The sequence below is a fragment of the Chiloscyllium plagiosum genome, unplaced genomic scaffold (genome assembly GCF_037043375.1).
Source record: "Chiloscyllium plagiosum isolate Xiang-an unplaced genomic scaffold, Cpla_swu_hap1 HiC_scaffold_18, whole genome shotgun sequence".
Taxonomy (NCBI): Eukaryota; Metazoa; Chordata; class Chondrichthyes; order Orectolobiformes; family Hemiscylliidae; genus Chiloscyllium; species Chiloscyllium plagiosum.
The window spans coordinates 70,047,052-70,072,575 of NW_028270156.1; the positions used below are offsets into that span (position 1 = coordinate 70,047,052).

The 25,524-nt window shown below is 42.4% G+C and overlaps 1 protein-coding gene across 1 annotated transcript in view; it reads right to left on the minus strand.

Moving 5' to 3' along the window:
- Window positions 1-2,305: 2,305 nt before the first annotated feature.
- The window catches only part of trim44 (TRIM family member 44), a 114,589-nt gene continuing 91,370 nt past the window's right edge, over window positions 2,306-25,524 (minus strand). The window contains exons 5-6 of the mRNA XM_043706263.2: window positions 7,130-7,231; window positions 2,306-4,748 (exon numbers count right to left, since the gene is read on the minus strand). Of these exons, the coding sequence (XP_043562198.2) occupies window positions 7,147-7,231 (85 nt within the window). The 3' untranslated portion in view covers window positions 2,306-4,748; window positions 7,130-7,146. The remainder of the gene's footprint in view (window positions 4,749-7,129; window positions 7,232-25,524) is intronic.

A 25,524-nucleotide genomic window follows, 5' to 3' on the forward strand; every position in this document is an offset into this window, starting at 1 on the left:
GACAACACAACGATAATAGGACAAGCCAAAGAGGGGACAGCCAGACTAGAGAATTTCTAGAAGCATGACACTCATCCACGGACTCCATCAAGAAGCAGATAGACCTGGACCCAATATACCGGTTATTACAATGAGCAATCAGAAGCAGTAAGAACAGAACCAAATACATTCCAGAGGACACAGTACAGCAGCACTTCACAGGAGGCTCCAAAACACTGAAGCTGTCACCCAGACAGGGGACAAAACGTCAGCAATTCAACTTACCAGCTCGGTGAACATACCCACAACTACGGCAAAATAAACTATCTTTCAATGCCTCTAGAGAATAATGTTAAAATGGAAAAAAAATTAAAATATATATCTCAAACATATAAAGCTTAAATAAAAGCAATTAACTGATTAACTGAATAAAAAAAGACTCCTCTTCAATAAATTCCTCAAAGGAAAATAATCTTCTCCAAAGCTAACCACGTGTAGGACTCCCCAGAATGAAAACACAACTCCTTATTTAAAAAAAACACTTTGCAGAAGTTCTTTTTCTTTGAAAAAGCCATGTTAAAACAATTCTCTAAAACATATATCTTCTTTTTTAACTTCTGAATTTAGAAATAAAAAACCTTAGCCATTCACAGTAGATGCTGAAAAGCTCATTTTAAAAAAAGTCCATTTGAAATAAAATAGCTTCATTTTTGTTTGCTTGTTTTTGAATGTTAATGAAACAAAATGAATAAAAATCTTATCATAGTGATTATGATTTACTAATATAACTTTTATAACAAAATTATAATAAATCTTTAACTAAGCCTGCAATCCCAGGAGCAGCTGCAAGATCCACACTGCCTCACTATCCCGAGTGAGTAAGTAACTAGCAGCACATATGGTTTGCAGAGTTTGTGGTGTCAGGCTTTGGGGTGAATGAAGATAGATGTTGGAGGATTTGCAATAGTGGGAGAGAATGAGGTTTGGTGGGAGGTGGGTACAGTATTAGAGATAGAGTGGATGGTGGAGAAGGTCATTGACCTATATCCTTCACTGCTGGCCATTTCTCCAGATGGCTGAGACTGCACTGACCTGGGTGGCAACCTCAGACCAGGCTGTGTATGATCATGGCCTCCCCTGCTGGTCCTGGAGGGGAGGGGAGTTGGTGGTGAGTCTCCCTGCTGCACCTCTCCTCCAGCGGGATCTTCAGGTCCCTGCATGCAAAGTGGAGTACAGATCTCCTCTTCTGCAGTGTCTGGGGCAAATGTCAGGAACACGGACTGCTGAGTTGCTCCGGGAAGGGTGCTCCGTTGGAAATTGGAGGGGACGCCATCAGGGCAGGGTACGTAATTAATGGGACAATTTTGGTAAAATCCAGTCAGAGAACTCGCTAGGCTTCACCACGGATAGCCTCCCAAAAAAAACTTGACACAACTTGCACGTAATTAAAACAAAATGTAAGATTTAATCCAAAGTTTCCTGACTGTTAAGTTGCAAATTTAAGTTTGTTTCACTGTGAATGTAAAATGATGGGGCTCATTTCTTAAACTTTTTCCTCACTTCTTAGTTAAAAAATATTTTCCCCATAAAGTTGCTGGAGTTGTAAGGCAATGACACCATCTTGAGGCCAAGGCAGCACCTGGGAGATCTGCAAATGAGACAAACTGTCTCACCTTAACTAATCAGCCTTAGGGATGGAGAAACAAAGAGAGGAAACACTGAGGAGGGAAATATAAAGGGGGTGAATTCAATGCCAAATTATGCACAGAAAGAGGAAGAAGGAGAGGCAGAGAAAAAGCTGGACTGAGAGAGATATACAAGATAGCTTGGAAAATAGCATTTAAGTAAAATTCGATATTCTTAATAACACCAATTTACTAGCAGAATACAAAATTCACAAGTTTATATTGTCATTTTGTTAAAAGGATATTGATACTATTAATGGATACCACTTTCTGTGGTGAGTTTCATGGACAATTAATATGCAATTGCAGTGACTCCATAACAACAACAACAGAGTGGTCAGGTACAAGCAGCAGTTTTCACAAAGATAATGGAGGATGAATTCTGCAACATGTGGTGATTTACAATTCATTCTTCCTTGCCACAAGTTGCTCACCAATTTGCACATTATTAACTAAGTGCATTATCCATAAATTGTTAGGTCTGTTATCAAATTCTGGCCCATTGTAATTTTTAATCCATTTTCATAAACGTCAATATTACATTTTATACTGACTAGCCGGGATGATACGGAGGGGAACATAGAATTAAGTCATAAGATCTCCAATTCCCATTTGGAATTAATTAACAATACACCTGTAAGTTATATAAAAACTTTTTATTACAGATATGAACAAAAATCGCGTATGTTCTGAGTAGAATGCTCAGAGATCTATTCTACAGCATAGTTATTTACACCTTTTCCAATGGTTCAAACCTCTGTCAAGCAGCCTGTTACACGGAACTATCCCTTTGCCCATTTCGAGGGCACTACTGAGCTCTATACTCTTAGCAAGTTGCATTAATTCATGGTAGAGGAGTAATAGGCAAGTGCATGTTGAACAAAGACTCTATTACACTGGCTGCTTACAATTCTCTAAGAGCAAAAACAAATTGAAAGGGCTGTGATTGATGGCCACAGACTGGCCCCTGGAGGAAGTGTTGGTGATCTGTTTGAGTACAATTATAAGGGACTACTGCAATGAGGTCGAAGCAGCATATATTTCATACATGTACAAAATAAAGTTCTGCTGCTTCACAGACTGCTCTGCTACATATTATTCAATGATAAATCAGAGGAGATAGGGTGTTTGGACCAACCAAGTGAGAATGATTAGACTACGATTGGCACTGCTCCTACCTTGCAGTCAATATGGCTGATCGAATCAAGTGAACTATGCTGTATCTTTAAGGAAAACCTGAAGAAAAGCTCCTTCATTCCCCATCCCTCTGAGTGATGCCTCCAGCAACGCAGTTACGACACAGCGAATATCTTCAGTAGTTTGACTATTTCTCACGTAAAGGAGAAATACGTTACGTCAAAATGGGAACGAGTCTCAGAGAAATATCTTAAAGTGCTTTCTACACAGGGACGTTGATTTCTGAGTGAAATTGCATCAATTACTTATCAGAAATCTCCAAATTACATTTGCATTGAGTTCAAGAGAATTGAAGGTTCTTTTGATAGGTATGAGTCTTGTCAAAGTCACTCCCAATGTGCAACTCAAAGTGGATTTCTTTTGTTGGACAATCGGAGTTTTCCGAACTGTGGGAAGCTCCTGTTCTGGAGTTATGAGCTCTGATTTTGTAATGGCTACTCTTGAGCTCAAACTGAGGTCTAACAGCTGGGTGGCCCCTTTAAGTCATCAAACAATTTCAAAGGCAGGCATGACCTAATTGGCCAATCTTTAAGGCCTGATTCCTGCTCTAAAGATGCCAGTGAAAATGCAATTAATCAAAAATCTCTTTAAGATGGGAGAGTGGGAAGATGTTAATTTTGTCTGTCATCTCCCCAATGCCCTCTATCCCCATGGTTGTATCACAGTTAACAAGCCCTCCCATCCTATTTCACAGCTCCACCCACCCCAACCTTTCCGCTGTTACAGCTTTCATTGAGTGGTCAATTTTGAATCCTCAAAACACAACCATCAACTAAAGAATTTTGGGAAGCAATGCCTTAAATGGAGGTAAATCGACAGTGTGTGAATGTGGCAAAAGAACAAAATGGTTCAAAGGTCCAGATCGTTTATGAGGAAATGGCTACACATCACAAGGATTAAGAGCCTGGGGAAGGTCTTGGAGTTGCACAACCTCGTGTTTGAGACTGCCACATCTGAATGTATTTTCAAAAGTTTCATCACATCAGGAATTCCCTTCCTTAGGGCACTGTGGGTGTACCTACAGGGACATGGACTGCAGGTTCAAGAAGGCAGATCACCACCACCTTCTCAAGGGCAATTAAGGAACACCCATGTCCCTTAAGTAAATAATAATTTAAAAAGCCCCAAGTTCCTCCATCCAGGCCCATTCCTCATTAGTAATCTAATAAATCAATCTACATGACTCAGCCTTCCCAATCCACTAGGAAAGTGAACATGCTCTCTGAAACCTGCCTGGTTCATTTCATCATTGCCCGTTCAGATTTTTTCATCTGTCGCAGAGATTAATCTTCAATTCCAGGTTTAGACTTTATCATCATCTAATACGGTGTGAAAAGATGTCTCAAGCCTAATGGAATGAAATAATAAGTGATGGGTATATTAATGAAGAGTTAATTGAGTGTGAATTGGTTGTGTAAATATGGGAAGTTAGTAATCAGTGAGGCGAGTGTTTATGGAGTGTGGCTAATTGAAATAAAGCTCTCATTAAAAGTGTGGCCCTGGACTCTGTTTAAATCTCAGATCAGTGTATAACAGTCTTGTTTGTAAATTGAACACATCCCAGTCAGTAGCAGGATACGAGAATGAAGAATATCTGTTGTGAGGTTGTTTGGGTTGTCATTTACAGACTGGCTCTCCATTCAGGTCTCAACTCTGTAAATAATGATTATCTCTTGCTGCTGGTGCCTGGGCTGTCCTCGATTTCCAGCTCAGAGATACTAATGGCCAGTGATTAAAAACATTGCTCATACAATCAGAAACTTCAAATTTCAATCGTCATCAGGTCAACATGTTGATTGTATAAACACTGATCGAATCCTATGTCAGAATCAAGCATTTCAGTTTGGAAAAGTGGTGAAACCAGTTGGAAAAAATAATCACGAATACCTGGAAGAGAATCAAAAGGAGAGAGACGATTATTGTTATTAACTAATAAAGCATTGCCTAGTCTGTATGATCTGAGTTCCACTACTCTCCCCGGAAGTCAATATTTCCTCTCAGTTGGTTCCCTCTAGATCCAATGTGGGAATGATGAAAAAAACACAACCATTCAATCATCCACCAAGGTGTGAAGATAGACTGTCACACCCGTGCAGGAACAGGCGAAGGGGGAGACTGTCACACCCGTGCAGGTACAGGCGAAGGGGGAGACTGTCACACCCGTGCAGGGACATGCAAATGTGCAGACAGTCACAACTGTGAAGGGACAGGCACATGGGGAGACTGTCACTACAGTGCAGGGACAGGCAAATGGGGAGAGTGTCACACCCTTGCAGGCACAGGCGAATGGGGAGACTGTCACACCCGTGCAGGGACAGGCAAATGGGGAGATGGCCACACCCATGCAGGGACAGGCGAATGGGGAGACTGTCACACTGTGCAGGGACAGGCGAATGGGGAGACTGTCACACCCGTGCAGGGACAGGCAAATGGGGAGACGGCCACACCCATGCAGGGACAGGCGAATGGGGAGACTGTCACACTGTGTAGGGACAGGTGAGGGGGCAGACAGTCATACCTTTGCAGGGATGGCGAATGGGGAGTCTGTCACACCCGGGCAGGGACAGGCGAGTGGGCAGTCACACTGTGAAGGGACAGGCGCATGGGGAGACTGTCATACCCGTGCAGGGATATGCGAATGGGGAGACTGTCACACCGTGCAGCGACAGGCGAATGGGACTGTCACACCTCTGCAGGGACAGGCAAATGGGGAGACCGTCATGCCGGTGCAGGGACAGGTGAGGGGGAGACCGTCATACCGGTGCAGGGACAGGCGAATGGGGAGACCGTCATACCGGTGCAGGGACAGGTGAGGGGGAGACTGTCACACCGTGCAAGGACAGGAAAAGGGGGCGTTTGTGGGCCACCCACAAATGTGGGATAGGAAAGGATGTCACATCCTTACACCAATGGAGGTCCTCAGTTGTTAAAGTGAAGACTGATTTGAATAATTAATATAGGCTTTGAACCAATTCACTTTCAGTCATCATCCCTGGATCAGGTCGAGGGAAGGAGCACTTATCATGAGATTCAAATGGATCACTACTCCTCATAAATGTAAAAAACAAAAGTTGTGGGAAAGGTGTGAATTGTAAAAGTGGTGCCAATCTACTGTTGGCTTAGTGCATCAATTCTGAATTGAATGGATAATTGAAACAAGAAAGGTACCACGGCATTAGGACACACAGCTCATTCTAAGGTAGGTTTTCTTTGTTGTTTTCTGTCTTTGCCACTTAAAGGAAGACTTTATTTCCTTGAAACATTTTCTGTAAGAATGTTTGCTGAGCTGCTGTAAAAATCACTTCAGTATAAGGTAGTGCTACGAGTAGTCTGAGATTACGAAAGGTGAAAGTGAAATCAGCTCAGTAATTATTACTCTTGTGTTGGATAGGTTCTTATGGAACTGAAGATCCAAATGGAACAGTTAATGCTGCCACAAAGGGTTTCCGCAATTTAGCATTCTGGAAGCAAATGCACGCTGTTCAGGGCGAAAGGCAATGGGAGGCAACCTCAGCACTTGTAAGGTTGTGTGAACCCTGCATATTGTTAATCACACTTGATTACTTCAGCTATTTGACTGGTTACTTAAAGTTGCTATTCTGCAAGTTATTTTAGAAAATAGCGTAAAGTAACTGTACCAGTTTAAAACCTCAGAATCTGGTTATTGCTACAACTACTACTCAATATCCATTAGCATTGATTTATACAGAGATACAGTAAAGCCTGTGGAACCTATGCTACTCATTTTGTTGATTACCTTCAATCATTTATGACTCACAACCTCAAATATAAGATAACTCTGCTAACACTTATGCATACATACTAAACAATGTTAATTGTAAAATTAAGATTTGTAACCAAATAATGTGCAACCTGTGTTCTGACTTTTTCTTGATCATTGACAAAAAGCAGGTAATTAACTCAATCAGGGGCTTAATAATTGACTGCTGGTAAATTCATTTCGATCCAAACTGAACAGTGTAAAAGAGCTGTATGTCTCTTTCTTCTAATGAATCATTAAAAAAAAATTCATTTTCATTTACTTTGCTCCATCTCTTTGAAATTTTAAATACCATGGTCTTTTTGAAAAGGTGTCAACGTTCCTGTGGCTATGAGATCAGAATCTTACATTTAACTAGTCCAAGGTGAATTTTTATGGATGCAATGAAAATGTGCAGACTACATCATCCATTGTCCAAACAACCAATCTTAACCAAGTTCAAATTGTAACCCTCTGCATTAATGAATGAAGTGTGGTGTCAGCTTACCTCCATCTTTGCGTACTTCACCAAGGTCCATTAGCACTGGGAGCATCACTAAAACTGCCACCTCTCCCTGGAGGAGGGGAATCGTCTCTGTGGGAGTTTTCTCTTTGGAACCAAAGAACAGAAATGTAATTTTAAACAAATACACAACAGCTGAGAATTTCTCACTTTGCTGCTCTAACCTGGGTGCAAAAAACAGAATAAATTTCCTTTATAGTGTACTTCCAGCAAAGGTTTGGCTGAAGAACAGGAAATTCCAGGTTTTCCAGTTTTAGTGGACATACTTAGAGTGATATCTTTTAAAGGAGGTCCGTGTAGGTTTACTATGCACATCGGAGAATTTTTTAACAAGGCTTTCTGGAAATCAGATAACTTGCGATAACGGTTTGCTATGCTGGAGACTCTGCTGGGGCTATTTAGACCTGTGACTAGATTGGAGAAGGCTCTTGTCTTATCTAGGCCAATTGGAACAACGTCCCCGCTAAGAACAAGCTGAGCTGGAGAAATACTGACCTAACAAGCTGCTTAGCTCATCTCTCATTGCTGAAAAGAAAACCTGCTACATCAGTTTATTCAATCGCTCTTTCAAAAGAACATCTCAAGATTGTAGTTCCTGAGTAAGTTGTGTCCAGAAGATTTCAGAAACAATGATGCATAATGAGTCACTTGATTATATATGCCAGAACATCAGAGCAACAGCCTCTGGATCATCCTGTGATTTATTCTTTTGTGTTCAAGTACAACCCATAGCCTCAGTGTTTTTGTTGTGTCAGAAAACCAATCCTTGCGGAGAAATCGTGTGTGTGTGTGTGTGTGTCTTTGGGATATTTGTATTTCCTAATTACTGACTGTGTATGTTAACCAATTATACTATTGTTATTTAAAACATTCTGTTTGATAATAAGCCTGTAGTTGTGTTAATTAAGAAACCTGACAGATCTCTGCTTCAAACCAGAGATATTTGATTGGTCATCCTGGTAACTGAAAAAAAAATGGGATCTGTGAGTTGTGGGACTGCATTCTTCCTCAGCCTTGATTGTTATGTGGTGAGCAATCAGAGACTGGCAGCTTCTGGGTCTTAAAGGCTATTGGTCAAAGCCTACTGGGCAATAGGTTAGCATTGCTGCCTCACAGTGCCAGGGACCCGGGTTGACCCCATCCTCAGGTGACTGTGTAGAGTTTCCACATTTGTCCTGTGTCTGCATGGGTTTCCTCCAGGTGCTCTGACTTCCTCCCACAGTCCAAAGATGTGCAGGTTGGATGATTTGGCCATGGTAAATTGCCCATAGGTCCAGGGATGTGGCGGCTCGGTGGATTATCCATGTGAAATGCAGGATTATGGGGATGAGGTGGTGGTCTGGGTGGGATGCTCTTCAGAGGGTCAGGGTGGGATGCTCTTCAGAGATGCAATGGGCCAAATACCCTGCTTCCACACAGTAGGGATACTGTGACTGTACTCTTTGGGGATAGAATGATAAGGAAGTGTGTATTGTTATTAAGCCTCTCATGAGGTGAGATGAGTGTGGGGGTGGAGAGAGGCCTCAAGGAGCTGGAGGCAACAGTAGCAACAGCTTTGCCCCATCCCATGAAGGAATAAAGAAAAATGTCTATTCAAAATAGTTTTCTCAGCTTTGTATTACAGTGAGTGTGCTGAAACAATGCATCACTTCTCTGGCACAAGGTCAAAATATGATGACTTGCTGATGATAAGGCTGCTTTAGCATTTCCATAAAGAAGGAAAGTGAGTTGAATGCGTCTATATTTGTCAATTCTCCAGTTCTGGATATTGGAAAGCGAACCTTGTACATTGGCTCCCCACATTAATATCGTTAAACTGTCTCCCTCATCCTGTAGACTGATTAGGAGACCAGGAGTCAATGATTCTATTGCTCGGTTCCAGTTAATAGATTTGACGAGGAGAACACAAGCAGCCAAGACACAGATGGCACTTGTGTATCACAAGGCCAAACATATATCTTCTATTGAAAGTGCCAAATATTTCAAAACATGTTCACTTGTAGATGACGATGTGACAACAACATCTAGACTCAGGACAAACTGGCTCTCACTGGGTCTCCAGGGGAATCACTTGTATAAAAAAAACCATTGGTGACACTTCAAACACATCAATAAGGATCCTCCTAACACCAGGAAGCTGCATATGTAGATAATAATAACTTTAATATATTAAAATGAATGCTCCTGCATTTAATTATCTGAACATGAAAATCAATATCTTCCATGTATTGAATCACAGAATCCCTTCAGTGCAGGCAGATCCCATTTGACTGATTGGGTCACCACCTATCCTCTGAAGAGAATCCCATCCTATCCCCAAAACCCCACATTTACTACAGTTAACCCACCCAGACTGCACATCCCTGAACACTTGCGGGTCAGTTTAGCACGGCTAATCCACCTAACCTCCATATCTTTGGATTGTGAGAGGAAACTGGAGCAACCAGAAGAAATGCACACAAATACAGGGAGAATGTGCAAACTCCACATGACAGTCATCCAAGGCTGGAATCGAACTTGGGTCGCTGGCACTGTCAGACAGTTGTGCTAATCACTGTGCTGCCCAGTATTCTGAATACTTTGAAAGAAAAATCATGTTCAATGTTCGGCCATTTTAATTTATAGAAGTACAGGCAAATTAAAGTCTAATTAATTTTTAAAAATGGATTATAAATTGGTCTATATCATGAGCTCTGTTACATTAAATTTTTAAAATTTTATTGCAAATGTACGTATCTTGGCATATAATGCATATTTTATGCAAAAGTTGATATAGGAAAATGTATAATTCAGTAAGTGTAATGTTGTGTGTGCAATGCATTTAACAATCATCAAATATTTCTTTAAAAATGTTTAAATTTCATTTGGAGAAAGATTGGCAGCTGAGCACAATATACAGAAAAGAAACCAAAGGCAACCTTGGGGCCTTGAAGATCTACTCTCCGTAACAAAGTCACCAAGTAGCAGAAAGAGTCAATAACTCAATTTTAACCTGCTTCTCTGAGCAGCAATTGAAAGGCAAATGCAGAGTAATAGCTTATTAACTTGGTTTCATTTCAATCTAATCCAGTGCAAATGTGCAGACATTACGCTGGAGTCAGCCAAAGAAATCAAGGGTTTAACAGTTGGTAACTGGCTTAAGGATACTGCAACTTGTGAAAATCCCAAGACTTCAGAGCTCTCTTCGTGAGATAGCAATAAATGCTTGTTTTCACCAAGAAATCAGCTGTCATCCAACAAAATGGCAGGAGTTGGTATGTCTGGTTTCTTAGTGGCAAATCCACTGATGGCAGGTGATGACCGACAGTACCAGTGTCATTGTACCAGTCATCCAGAGACTGGTAATGTTCTAGGACCCATGTTTGAATCTGACCACGGTAGATAGTGAAACGTGAACTTCAAAAACAATCTGGAATTAATAGTCTGATGATAAAAATGGAAATATTGTCGACTGTTGGGAAGTCCCATCTGGTTCACTAATGTCCTTCACAGGAATGAAACTGATGACTGGCCTACAGCAACATGGCTGACTCTTAACTGCCCTCTGAAAGTGAGACAATCAGTTGCATCTATCACTAGAAAAAAAGAATGAAATCAGCTGGATGACCTATCACTGACTAAGATACCGAGAAAAACAATGGTTGAAACAGCCCTGTTGACTTTGCAAAGTTCTCCTTATTAACTTCTGGGGGCCAGTGCACAAAATGGGCGAACTGTCTCACAGACTAGTCAAGCAATAGCTTGACATTGTCTGTTAGGTATGATTCCATATGTATGACTATGTCCCAGATACCATCCCTGGATGTGTCTTATCCCATTGGCAGTGCAGACGCAGCAGAGGTGGAAACTCGGTGGTATGCAGTTGAGAGCGAGTTGCCTTGGGAGCCTCCACATTGACTCCGGACTCCATGAAGTCTCCTGGCACAAGGTCAACATGGCCAAGGAAACCTCCTGCTGATCACTATATACTGCCACTATAATGGTCGATGATTCAACTCTTCTCCATGCTGAACATCCCTTGGAGTAAGCGCTGATGGCAGTAAGGGTGCAGAACGTATTCAACAAGAGTGACTTGGTAGCAGAACTACTGATCGAACTATCAGATCCTAAAGGACTTAATTGTTACACTGGATCTGTGGCAGGTGGGAGGGAACCAAGAAGAGGGAAAAACACATTTGATCACATCCTCACCAATTTGCTTCTGGCCATAACGGTATTGGTAAGAGTGCTCAACACACAGTCCTTGTTCGAGACAAAGACAAAGTCCCACCCTTTATCTTGAGAATACCTTACATCATGTTGTGTGGCGCTATCTGTTTGAGACAGATTTCAAACCAATCTGATAACTCTAGGCTGAGCGTCCATGAGGCGCTGTGCGCCAACGGCAGCAGCAGCAGCAGCAGAATTGTGCTCCAGCACAATTTGTAACCTCATGGCCCAGCGTATCCTTAAGCTAGGGGATCAACTCTGATTCAATGGAGAGTGCCAGAGGGCATGTGACGAACACATCAGGCAGACCTGAAAATGAGGTGTCAACCTGTGAAGCCACTAAACAGGACTACTTGCACGGCAAACAGCATAAGCAGCAAGTGATAGTACAAGTGATAAGTTTGTTGACCTACATTTGTAATCACTGTGTCATGTCTTTCTCCACATCTGTTGCAGTTGGACCAATACTTCAACTTGGCTGAGAGAGACTATTGGGCGTTGTGTAAGGATTTGGAAATATACATGTCTATCTTGCTTCATTGAAACTCCTGTTGTGCACAGGAACAATTAAGCATCAACCTGAAACCCTGGCATATATGCTGCCTTTCTCTGTGCCCCCTGTCATTCCACTTGTTACCCCCTTCCCTGCTCTCTGGGAGCTGGGTGTGTGTCCCTGAGCACAGTGTCCTTGCTGCATCATTACAATGAGTTACTGGGGCAGCCCAAGGGCAGCAGTGAAGGACCGAAGCATCCTGTGAGTGGGTCAGAGAGGTGTTGTCAGGGTTCTCAAGAGGCTGGCACATACGGGAAGCTGTGGATATGGGGAGCTGGTGGCTGTTGGCTCCAATCAAACAACTTACTGTGAAAATGTGCCTATGTATCTCTTTGACTTGGATGAAAGCTTATTGATAATTCCCTCAGAACAAATTCACGGGGAAACATTGGTGGACAATGATGAGCAATAAGAGAATATCCTTTACCTCTAACTTGCACCTCCCACCTAAAATGTTACCTCTAATTCTGCACACTTTCATTTTTATTAACAATCTGGAACTGTATTGGATGCTTTCAGGAAGCCACTACAGGCAAAACTGATTGACAGTTTCCAGCTACATGCTCGTGATCACCTCAATAAATTTAAAAACCAAAAGAACTGCTGGAAATCAGAAGCAAAAACAGAAATTGCTGGAAAAGCTCAGCAGGTCTAGCAAAATGTGTGGAGAGAAATCAGAGTTACCGTTTCGGATCTAGTAACCCTTCCTCAGTTCTGTTTTTGTTAGCTCAATAAATTTGACTAGATTAGTCCTTCATAGTCTATCCTTCAAATAGACCCTTTCCATTCAGCTAATATTTTTTCCAATGTTCAATCCCTATGTCTGCACTGACAGATTCATATTTTCTCTAAACAAAATGTTAAACCACTGAGTCAGTCATTATCTATTTTTTCTCCTCCCTTAGGCAAATGGAATGTTGGTCTTCCTTTCAAAAGGAATGGAGTATTAAAGTAGGGAGGTTCTGTTAAAACTATACAAAGAACCAATCAGATCACAGCCATAATACTGTGAGCAGTTTTGCTTATCTAAGGAAAGACAATGGATATAGAATCGTAGAATCCCTACATGTGGAAACAGGCCACACTGACCCTCCAAAGAATATCCCACCTAGATCCATTCCCCTACCCTATTGGTCGACATTTCCCCCTGAGTAATGCACCTAACCTACACATCCCTGAACACTATGGGCAATTTAGTAAGGATAATTCATCTAACCTGCACATCTTTGGACTGTGGAAGGAAAACCACGCAAACACATACAGTTCAAAGAAGATTCACTCGACTGACACCAAGCATGGAAGAATAGTCTTAGGAGAAGAAGTTGAATAGATTGGGCCTGTACTCCTTGGAATTTAGAAGAATTAAAGGTAACTTAATTGAAACATAAGATTCCTAGGGAACTTGATAGGGTAGATGTGAAGTGGTCATTTCACCTTGTAGGAAAATCTAGGATAGGAGGACATAATCTCACAATATGGAGTCGCACATTTAAGACAGAGGTGAAGAGGAATTTTTTCTCTCAGTTAATCTGTGGAATTCTTTATCACAGAGGGTTCTAAAGGCTGGGTCATTAGTATATTCAAGGCTGAGATCGACAGGGAATCAAGAATTATCGGGAAAAGGTAGGAAAGGGGAGTTGAGGATTATCAAATCAGCCATGATCTATTTGAATGGTGAAGCAGACTTGATGGGTTGAATAGTATATTTCTGCTCCTACGTCATATGGCCATCTAACCTGTCCGAATTCCTCTGCAGCCTCTTTGCATTTTCCTCATCACTTACCTTCCTGTCTAATTTTGTACTGTCAGCAAATTTCAATGTTCTACACTCAACCTCCATTTCTAAACGATTGATATAGAATATAAATACCTGAGGCCCAGGTACTAGTACCCTGCTATTTACGGCCTGCCAACTCAAAAATGTCCCGTTCAATTCTTCTCTTTCTGTCCATTAACCACTCCTCAATTCATTACACTTATTAGCCCAAGTGCTAAGATCATGTCATTAGATCTTGTGTAGCATCTTACTAAATGCTTTTTGAAAACACAAATGCACTGCATCATGCTGTTTCCCCTTAACCATCGAGTTACATCCTCAACAGACTTAGAGTCATAGAGTAATACAGCATGGAAACAGTCCCTTTGGTCCAACCAGTCTACACTGAACATAATCCCAAACAAAACTAATCCCACCTGCCTGCCTCCTGACTGGGAGACCTCAGTCAATTGGATTGGGAACAGCATCTCCAATGCCATCACACTGAGCATGCTATGTACTCAGTCCACTGCTGTTCACCCTGTTGACACATGACTGTGCAGTGATGTACAGGTCAAATCACATCATCAAGTTCACTGATGATATGGCTTTAGTGGGTCTTATTAGCATGAATGACGAGTCAGCATACAGAGAGGAGATGCAGCGGCTAATGGACTGGTGCAGAGCCAACACCCTGTCTCTTTCATCTTGTCCACATTCAGAGATAGTTGCTAACTTCAGAAGGGCACAGAGAGACCACTCTCTGCTGGACATCGATGGCTCCCCTGTGGATATTGTGAAGAGCACCAAATTTCTTGGCGTCCACCTCGCAGAGAATCTCACCTGGTGCCTCAACACCAGCTCCATAACCAAGAAAGCCCAACAGCATCTCTACTTTCTGTGTAGGTTGAGGAAAGCCCATCTCCCATCCCACATCCTCACTACATTCTACAGAGAGTTCATTGAGAGTACCCTGAGCAGCTGCATCACTGCCTGGTTCAGGAGTTGCATAAACCTGGATTGTAAGACCCTTAAACAGATAGTGAGGATAGCTGAGGAGATCATCGGGGTCTCTCTTCCCTCCATTACAGACATTTCCCCCACATGCTGTATCCGAAAGGCTAAGAGCATTGTGGATCACCTCATAAACCCCTCACTGAAACTCATCTCCCTCCTGCCATCTGGCAGAAAATACTGGAGCATTCCATCTCTCATGGCCAGACTGTGCAACAGTTTCCTCCCCCAAGTCCTTAACACAGTATGATTGGACTCTTTTCCATCTGAAATTCTTTGCATGACTTCAAATTATTGCTAGAAAAATGTCTATTATTTATCGTTCTTCTATTACATTGTAACTTGCATGTTTTGCACTTATGCACTTTATGCCATGTACGAGTGTGTAGTTTATGCTGTCCATGTAATACCCTCGGTGCTGAAGGAACACTGTCTCGCTTTTACTGTACCAGTATATGGTAAAAATGACAAATAAAAAATTATTCTACTCTGTACTCTGCTCCTGGTCAATATCCCTCCAAACCTTTCCTATTCACTACCACCTGATGAAGGAGCGTCGCTCCGAAAGCTAGTGTGCTTCCAATTAAACATGTTGGACTGTAACCTGGTGTTGTGTGATTTTTAACTTTGTACACCCCAGTCCAACACCGGCATCTCCAAATCATGTTTCCTATTCATGTAATTATCTAAGTGCCTTTTAAACTTTGTAACTCTGCCCACATCCACCACTTCCTGAGGAAGTTCAACCCACATGCGAACCACGCTCTGTGTAAATAATTTGCTCATGTCTTTCTTAAATCTGTCTCCTTCACCTTAAAAATACCCCCTTCCCGCCCCCAACAGTCTTGAAATCCTCCATCTCAGGAGCTATGATTCTAACTTTGCGTCCTGTACATTAATTCAGTGCACTGGTGCCTCAAGATTTGCTCTTGTCAGATTTTTTGTGAAACGTCTGTGGAAATGTGTATGCTGGAGAATTACATTAATTACTTTTTCTGCTTGTAGTTTTTTTAAGCATTGCTTTTAGAAGTTGAGCTATTGTATTGTCAGGTCAGTCACATTCACATTTCAATCTGATAACTGCACCTCTTTACAACATTTTACAGTGTCATATAAAAGTAAAGCTATGGGTTTAGTGACTGTAATGAGGTCAGCTAGGTGGACCTCATAGAATAGGAGTTCCCTGATTGAGGCAGTTAATCTGGCTGACAGATAAAACATGAGTGTCAGACATCCTGTTCATCTAGAGAGGTAGGTCTGAGGGAGCTGGATCAGTGTCAAGGACTTTCCACAAGTAAATAAAGTGTGACTTGGTGATGCGATACCGGCCTCTGCAGAGTTATTTCAGTGGCAACAAAAACAAAGCAAGCTCCTGAAGAAAGTCTTGTAAAAAAAAAAACTTGTGAACAAATATGTTTCTTCCATAAATTCAGGTTAACTCTGCTTAATCATATTATGATTTTCTGTGTGTCCAATTATCACTAACAGATCCCAATACTTTGTTTTCTATAGATGTTAACCCATCTGGCCTCACGCCCCTCTTTGTTCCCTTCCTCCTTTTTAAATAGCCAGGTTATGTTTACAACCATCCAATCCTTGGGAACTGTTCTAAAATTTAGGAAATTGCGCATGCTTTGTTATCTTTATTTCTACTTATCATGTGTTCACTGCCTGATCAACTTACTACACTCCTTTTTTTTATAGTAGTTGTGCATTTTATTCATGTTGCTACTCCTCTCAGATTCACTCTTCTTCATAGGTCCCAAAAATTTAGCTCCTACTCGAGCCAGTTTGTCATTAAGTGTCTTAGTGGTCATTATTTCATATCCTTTAAGGTAGATGCATATTCTGATTTACTGCAAAATGTATTTTCTTCCAAGACTGTGTACAAAGGCATGCCAATAATATCCTGTGGTGCCTGACAGGAACTGCGTATGTCAGTATTGTCCTGATTAGATTATGACATTGCTTAATAGCTTGGTGATGCATATTAATTATTTTTGGCAACTGTGCATGATTGGTGATTGTGTTTTGAGACACGTACATGTGTTAGTAATCAGCAACATTGGTGAGGAACATGACAAGGGATGATGAGTAGCAGTCTAATTGGGATAAGTGGAAAAAAAAGGATGTAACTCTGTCTTAGGATGGTTGATTTATTTTCTGGGCACGGAGAGGCTCAGGTTTAAATGAGTTCACCCGAGACAATTCATCTTCATTTACTAACACGTGATGTGATTTATACTTGAGAGGAATGTCACCTTCATGGGCTGCAAACATATCCACAAGGATGTGAAAACGAAAACACTCATGGACTATAACTTGTGACACAGTAATAGCTTCACTTTTACATATTCCTCGTACAGATGGACCTGGGTACCATCCAGCCACAACCCATATGCCTTGTTTCGAGCTTTCAGAGCAACAAATCATAATAGTGGTCTTGATGGTGCAGTGAGTTAACACCATTGCAAAACTCAGTTCAAAATTAAAAATCACACAACACCACGTTATAGTCCAACAGGTTTAACTGGAAGCACACGAGCTTTCGGAGCGACGCTCCTTGCAGCCACCTGATGAAGGAGCGTCGCTCCGAAAGCTAGTGTGCTTCCAATTAAACCTGTTGGACTATAACCTGGTGTTGTGTGATTTTTAACTTTGTACACCCCAGTCCAACACCGGCATCTCCAAATCAGTTCAAAATAATAGTGTAGTATGATGGATTTTTTGAGGCAACTTTTTCTTTCAGGCTCCACATTTCAGACAGGACACCCTGATCAAGGGTCCCCAGAAATGTGGAGTTGTTCCCATTCTGACAGTTGTTTTGTAACACCGAACTGTCAGAGGAAGGCAATTCATGTCCCCTCTCAACAGGAGCTGCCGTATTCAGACCTTTAAAGGTCTTGATGTCTAAGTACATAAGGTAAGTGTGACATTAGAGGTACTGGGAGAGTAAGAAGGGATGGGTGCCAGATAAGTAGGATGCCAGTGGGTATGGTACGAGTTAAATGGGCTGCCAAATGGATAGGAGTGTAAGTTGCCAGGTAGGCAGGTTGTTGGGTGCCAGGTAAGTAGGGGGTCACCTGAGTATGGTGCCATCTAATGAAGAATAATCTTTTAGAAGAGATTTGACTGCAGACTGGTCCACAGGCAACTGGCAGACGACAGGGAGAGGACATACCCATGGCTGCAAACTATAGGCCAGCGAATCCATGAACAAGTGGCTAGGCCCATCCATCAAGAATGATCATGTTTGTCAGATATTTGAGATCCTCTGTCTTTCATGCGCAGTAAGGAGTGGACCTGACCTTAGCAATCTAACTGACTGTCAGTTGACCTATTGAGTAGAGTCAGAAAATAGGGAAATGTTACAGAGTAGCAGAGAAATCTCTTCCCGTCTGGACCAGAGTGTTTACGTTACAATAATGTGTGTTAATGAAGATGGTTTGGGGCCAGCGATTATTCGAAAAAATACGGTATTTTATCAGCCTTTCAGAGGTGCCACATATGAAAAAATAAAACATGACAGGACCATGAATCTTTCCCATTTTCAGCACTAAAGCATTTCACGCTTCAGCGCATACGACACCATCTCCATGGTAACGGTATAATTTACAGCAAGCAATTACCTGCGGAATCTCCAGAGTAGTTTCTGTAACACAGCGGAAGATAGTTAATCCCTGCCAACCCCCCAGAAGTGGGTTAAAGACTCCAAAAAAAAACGGGATTTAATTATATTCATATCTGCTGCAATTTCAAAAGCAAACATTCTTTTATCCTCTCTGTTCCCCTCTGAAGGCTCTGATACTTATTGTACCATGAATGTAGACCACCCTAAGGGAATCTGGGCTTAGTGATCATTCTGTAGCTGTTTTGAGACAATGACAACCATCCAAACTGGAGGGTCTCCTCAGCCAGATCTCCACTGCCTACATCCCCACTGGCTCAAAGTCCTGAAATTCCCTATCAAACAATAATGGGTAATGCTTTCATGGACTGTAATGATTAAGGATGACAGCTCATGATTGGGATCTAAATGGCAACAAGTGACAAGCACACAATGTCAGCTTAGCCTGTGATGCCCACGTGCTGAAAAGTGATGATTTTCAAATAAACAATGTGCTTGCCTGTATAGCTCACTAGGTCGAGATCAGGACCATGTGAATCTTCCTCATCCTAACCCACTGGTCTCATTGTGGCCAGTCCCTGCCATTCTGCCTGAGACCCTGCTAACTAAAACCAGGAGATGGATTGAAACCGGGAGATACAGGCCAGTTCCTTGTTGTAATGAAAGCAAAATAATGTAGATGCTGGAAATCTGAAATAAACAGAAAACGCTGGAGAGAGTCAACACGCCTGGCAGCAACTGTTTGGAGATAGAGAAAAACAGAGCTAATGTTTCAAGTCTGGTGTAATTCTTCTTTGCTATTCTCACTGGCTCATCTCACTCTGATCTCAGCAGCAGTGGTTGGTGGTGGTATGCCTCACCCTGATGCGATGGAGTACCACTACTTCATACACTGACATGCAAGAGAAACGCATTAAAACATATGTCTGAATGTCCTTGGATCCCCTGATGTTTGGCCCGAGTGAGAGTGGAAGCACTGCAGCAGCAAAACGCCAAAGGGCAATGCTTTGTCGCACAGGAGTAAAACTGCTAGTTAATCCTCCCTTAATCCCATTACCCTGCCACTTTTCACAAGCCTGCTTTGAAGTTTCTTTCATATATTTATCCCCTTCCTTTTCACAAATAACTATAGATTCTCCTGCCATTGCTGCTTCTGGTCCTAACATTCCAACAACAACGTGCATTAAAAAAATCACTTAGAACATAGGAACTAGGAGCAGGAGTAGGCCGTCTGACCCTTCAAGCCTTCAATAAGATCACGGCTGATCTTTTCATGGACTCAGCTCCACTTATGCATGCTATCACCGCATCCCTTAATTCCTTTATTGTTCAAAATAATTATCTATCTTAGCTTTACAAACTTCAATTCTTAAAAGAAATTGGACCCCTAGTCCAGCACTGTAGCACAGCTAACAGAACCCTATCAAATGGAAACTTTAAAAAAAATTACCTCCATTCATTTTTGCAGCGATGATTTTAATTTAATGCTTCTTAATTACTAATATTCAAAAATCAGTTGACGTAAGCTTCCCCTACTTAGTTCAGCAAAAACCATAATACTTGGGGAGATCTAGGAGATAATTCCTCGTCACTGATAGTGAACTGGACCCAAGCTGAATTCACCAATTTGAACTGGAAGGAAATATAGGAGAGGTAAAGACTTGGCAATGGCAACTCTTCAGAGGATGAAACCATTATTGTTACCTTGGTAATGATCTCCTTGATATTTCAATTACATTCTAAAAGTAATCAACATTTTCAGTGTGTGATAACAAATATAACTTCTAGACTGTCAAAACTTTAGTGAACTCTGTTTAATTCCCTTTTCTTCACCCTCATTGGGCAAGTATGGTCCTCTTTGATTTGATTAGCTCTATAGTTAATAGAAGGTTCTGGCAAAGATGGCTGTGCATTGCCTCCACTCCACTGTATGCAGAGAGAGCTCCTAATGCAGGGTATGCCATCTTGAGGAGGTGCTGGATGGGATACACAATGGGGAGTGGCTGCATCAAGTACTGGTTAGTTTCCATGGTGGATTACCAGATCTCTCAGAGATGGTGGTGACAGCTAATTGTCAGCCTAGAGTGGCAGTGAAGTAGCTGGTTTAAATTCAGACTCAAATTCACTATGAAAGAGCTAACATTCACCGACAGACACGACCTTGGAGTTTAACTGCTACGTCATACGCACTCCACCAACGTAGGACTCGTATGATTCAGCTGCTGAGGGACCTCAACAATACAATGGGATGGATTTTCCAGGAATTCACTGTCTTACACGATTGCCATTCCCCCCATTCTTTTTAAATGAAAGAACAGAGCTCTGTAAGTCTGACAAGAGATTCCACTCAGGGCTCCCCCAGAAGTGCAGAGCCGTATTCCATTCTGACTGTTTGTTTGCAGCATCGAGCTGTCAGGGGGAGGCAAACCATCCCCCTTTTTCACAGCAGTCAGCTCCGCAGTCAGACATTTCAAAGACTTGACAGTCCCCTTGACAGCTGCTGTCAAACCCCAAGTACATAAGGTTAAGGGTGAGGTTCGTGTGCCAGATATGACATAGAATGTCAGGTAAGCAGGATGCCAGTTGTGGGGAGGGATTGGTAACAGAGGGGTGGAGTGGACAGGTGGATAGGATGACAGGACATTTAAAACTCCTCACAGTCACTTTGATAGCTGCTCCTTTGACAGCTGCTCATGGGCAGGAGGCAGGATGCCAGGGGTAGGATGCTAGTGGGTGGGGTATAGAATGCCAGGTGGATAGAATTTCAAGGAGTAACGTGACAGAGGCTTGGTAAGTGAGGTAGTGATTAGGGTACGCCAGGAAAGGGGTATGCAGAGTCACAGACTGGAGGTCTAGAGATGGTGAAGGGATGGGCTGTGACCTGGACAGAGGTGCAGACAGACCGGGTCGAGAGTTGGGGGAAAAGAGGGGCAGGGGAAGGGGGAGCAAGTCTGGAGTGGGGTAAGAGTTCAGATCCCCAGGGTGAAGGAAGTTAGATCCAGAGTGAATGATGGATTGGGTCAGATCCAGAGTGGGGTAAGTAAGGAAGGGGGCTTTCTACATCTGAAACAAGATCTGGCAGGGACAATTGGGGATCATGTTGTGAGGATTGTGGCGCGTCTTGACGGGTCAAGGGGGAGTTGGGTCCAGAAGTGGGAAACCAGTGGTGGGGGAAGGAGAGTGTTGGTGGGACAGAGTCAGTGGGATTTCTGGGTAGGGTCTGGGGGTTCTCAGTAATCTTTGGAAAGAATGCTGTTGGGACTGTGTGAGCTAAATGGCATCAGGAGAAAGTGAGGACTGTAGATGCTGGAGATCTGAGTCCAAAAGTGTGATGCTGGAAAAGCACAGCAAGTCAGGCAGCATCCGAGAAGCAGGAGAATCGATGGTTCTGGCATAAGCCCTTCATAGAAACGTGGGAGGGGGATGGGGGCTGTGAAATAAAAGGAGGGTGGAGGTGAGGTAGCTGGGAAGGTGATAGGCTGTTGCAGGTGGTGGATGATGGTGATAGGTTGGAGCGAAGAGTGGAGCGGATAGTTGGGAAGGAAGACGGACAAGTAGGACAGGTCAAGGCACCCAATGCCTGGAGGAAGAACGCTTCATCTTCCGCCTTGGGACCCTCCAACCACACGGCATCAACATCGACTTCACCAGTTTCCTCATCTCCCCTTCCCCAGCTCATCCCAGATCCAACCCTCCAACTCGGCATTGCCCTTTTGACCTGTCCTACCTGACCATCTTCTTTCCCACCTATCCACTCCACCCTCCCCACCAACCTATCACTATTAAACATCCACCTCCATCTACCTATTGCCTTCGCAGCGACTTCAACCCCACCCGAAACATCAATTCTCCTGCTCTTCGGATGCTGCCCAACCTGCTGTACTTTTCCAGTGACACATTTTTTGACTAAGAATGGCATCAGTTTAACAATTACCTAGGAGTTAGACTATGTAAGTAATAGTCTAATTTTTCTGAGTATCTATTTTACTTTATTTAAATCAGAGAGTTCTGATGAAGTTAAGACCTTCAGAAGGTTCCAAATGTAGGTGAATTGTCCATTGCCAGGCAATTCCTTTGGAGTCTGCTCCAATGGGAATTCCATAGGGTAATGACTGGAATAACAACTGTCTGGCCATCGGAAAATCCAGGCCAACACTTCATTATCTCAAGGTTGGTTTTGAAACACAGAAATTATGGAGCAGAAACAAGCTGTCCAGTCAGAGTGTGTCAGCAATAAAAACAGAAAATGCTGGAAATACTCAGCAGGCTGGATAGCATTTGTGGAATGGGGAACAGAGTTAACTTTTCAGCTTGGTGACATTTTGTCTGAAATGATAACTCTGTTTTCCACTCAGTAGATGCTACTCAACCAGCTGAGTGCAGATTCAAGAAACCTGAAATGACAAAAGTGTGTGTTGGAAGCAGTGTTTTCATTTTCCCTGTGAGAAAATGCAGACAGGAGCCTGGACCGACCTTCAGAATCCTAAGTCAGTTAAGTAAATAGCACTTATGGCAAACAGATGGACACCGGTATCTTTTATGAACATTTCACCGCAGTGGCAACAGGACAGGGCAGCCACCCCAAGTTGTCCTTTTTTAGTGCAGTAAATCACCCCATAGCACTTCACTGGAGCATAAATCAGACAAAAACTGACACCGTCAGTGAAGGAGAGGTTCGGATAGGTGAGATAAGTTTTAAAGAGAGCCTGGAAGGAAGTAAAAGGTAGAGAGGCAGGGAGGTCTATATACTCACAGTTACTGTAGTATGGGGTCTAGTATTAAAGGTTTACCAGGATGCTGCCTGGACTGGAGGGCTTGTCTTCGGAAGAGAAGTTGACTAAGCTCGGACTTTTCTCTCTGGAGAGGAGGAAGAGAGGTGACCTGATCAAGGTATACAAGATAATGAGAGGAATAGATAGAGTCGTTTCCCCAGGGCAGAATTGACTGGCATGAGGGGTCCTAGTTTTAAGATATTAGGGGGAAGATATAGAGGGGACATCAGAGGAAGGTTCTTTACGCAAAGAGTTGTGAATGCATGGAATGCGTTGCCAGCGGTGGTGGTGGAAGCAGAGTCAGCAGGGACATTTAAGCGACTGCTGGACATGGACATGGATAGCAGTGAATTGAAGGGTGCGCAGGTTAAGTTATTTTATTTTACATTAGGATTAATCCTCGGCACAACACTGTGGGCCAAAGGGCCTGTTCTGTGCTGTACTTTTCTATGTTCTATGTTCTGAATGTAGAGCATTAACAAAGATGCCCTGGCTGAATTCAGAATACCTGAAATCACTGCTGTTGAATTTCGCAATGTTTCTGACAAGATATCTGGTGTCAAGCTGCCATTAGAAGCACTTATTAAAAGTTCATACAAGCACCACACAATGCCTGTAATTGAGTATGAGGAAAGAGTCCTTGTAACAGTTTTTGCAGGGAACATTGACCTCTTCTGATAAGTGCTGAACAATCTAACATGAGCCTACATATTCTCTTCAGCATAGTGCAATCCTGCTGCACTTAGCCCTACCTTAGTCATCGCTGCTACTCTGTCTTTATTTCTCTCCTCCTGTGATGTGGCTGTCTATCCTGGACAAACGACACAAACCTCTATAGTATCTTTCAGGACTCAGGATAACCAATGAATACTTTTGAAAATATGATTACTGTTGAGAATTTGGAAACAGAGCAGCTAATATGTGCACAGCAAGCTCCCACAAGCAACAGTGCAACAACATAGATAATTTATCATTTTTAGGATAAATATTGGTGAGGGCAGTAGAGCACTTCCCTGCAATTCTTCAGACTACTGCTATGGAATCTTTCACTTTCAGCTCAGAAAGAAGACTTAACATCTCCTCTAAAAGAGACATCGCTAACTGTGCAGTGCATCCTTGGTACCTTGAAAAGTTTAAATCAGATGGAAATGGGTTAACATAGTAAGTCTATATTATACTCCCATAACTGTCAGCACAGAGTTACGTTGCTCCAGAGACACACTGCAGTAATTTGCACACATTCTCCATCTGGTACATCCATCCATTCTGAAAGGTGAGGGGAAACTGTGCTCCTTCACAATTCTTTTTAACAGGTTTGAATCACAGCTAAGAGCACTGTTCAGGCATGTGTGTTATGTAAGGGGCATTCCAAAACATTTGCCCCATCCTCCTGGGAGACTGGTGCTGGATGAGTAATTCTGGAGAAGCTCTAATCTGACCCATTTCCCTGGGGTGACTGGTACTGAGTGAGTACCATTGAAGAGAGTAATCTGACTGTTAAACAGCGTGTTGTCTCTAATAAGATATCAAATGGAAACATCAGTGTCTGTACAAACCAGTATCCATCTTCAAACAGGCTGTTTGGTCAGTGAACACAGTAAACATTTTGCTAATTGAGTGTAACCATTATGTAATTAACTTGTCTTTATGGAACTAGGTATTGTGCTTGCTGCCAATGAATTGGTGAAACCAAGTCCTGTTTTTGTGCTCAGTGAACAAATAACTGCAAAAAAAAAGCCAATTCTGGAGCTTTGAAACTCAAACAGAAAAATGTGAAAATACTCTTTTGACCAGACAACAGATCACAGGTTTAACTGAGCGTATCATCCTGAGATTCTTCATGCAATTGAGAGCTCTGTCCTGTCCGGGAAACTATCACACTCGCAGCGATGGAAAAGTGCAGTGATCACCATCAAAGACAGCATTATTCACCTGCGGCTCGACCAGTGCAATGTACTACTCCCCAGAGTTGAAGGAAGGAAAGTGTTCGTTCTGCTTTTCTCTGAAAATTACCAAAGCCCTTGAGATGAATGATCCACCACAAGTCACTCATCAGAAATCCTGCAGCGGTCTGAACTATGCTGACAAGATCAAACAGAAACAGAGCAAAACTTTTGATGGGGCCACAGACCATTTGCCCACCAGTAGAACTGACAATGTCATCCAATGGTTAAAGTGGTTTGAATAATTGGCCCAGTGTGTTTGAAGCCAGGCTGACTAAGGATGACACGGGTCTCAGTGATGACATTCTATTTTTGACTTCTGTATTAAAGGCAGGGTTTGTAGGCTGTCTGAACATGATAAAAGCATCAAATAATTACTCCAATATTCCTTTAGGATTTGACTCGAGTGGCAATCAATTACAGGTGATTGCTAACAAGTAGTTTGATTGGTGTGCGAAATGCTCGCTTTCAATAACATCCTTTCTGATAGAAAGTAGTCTCATGC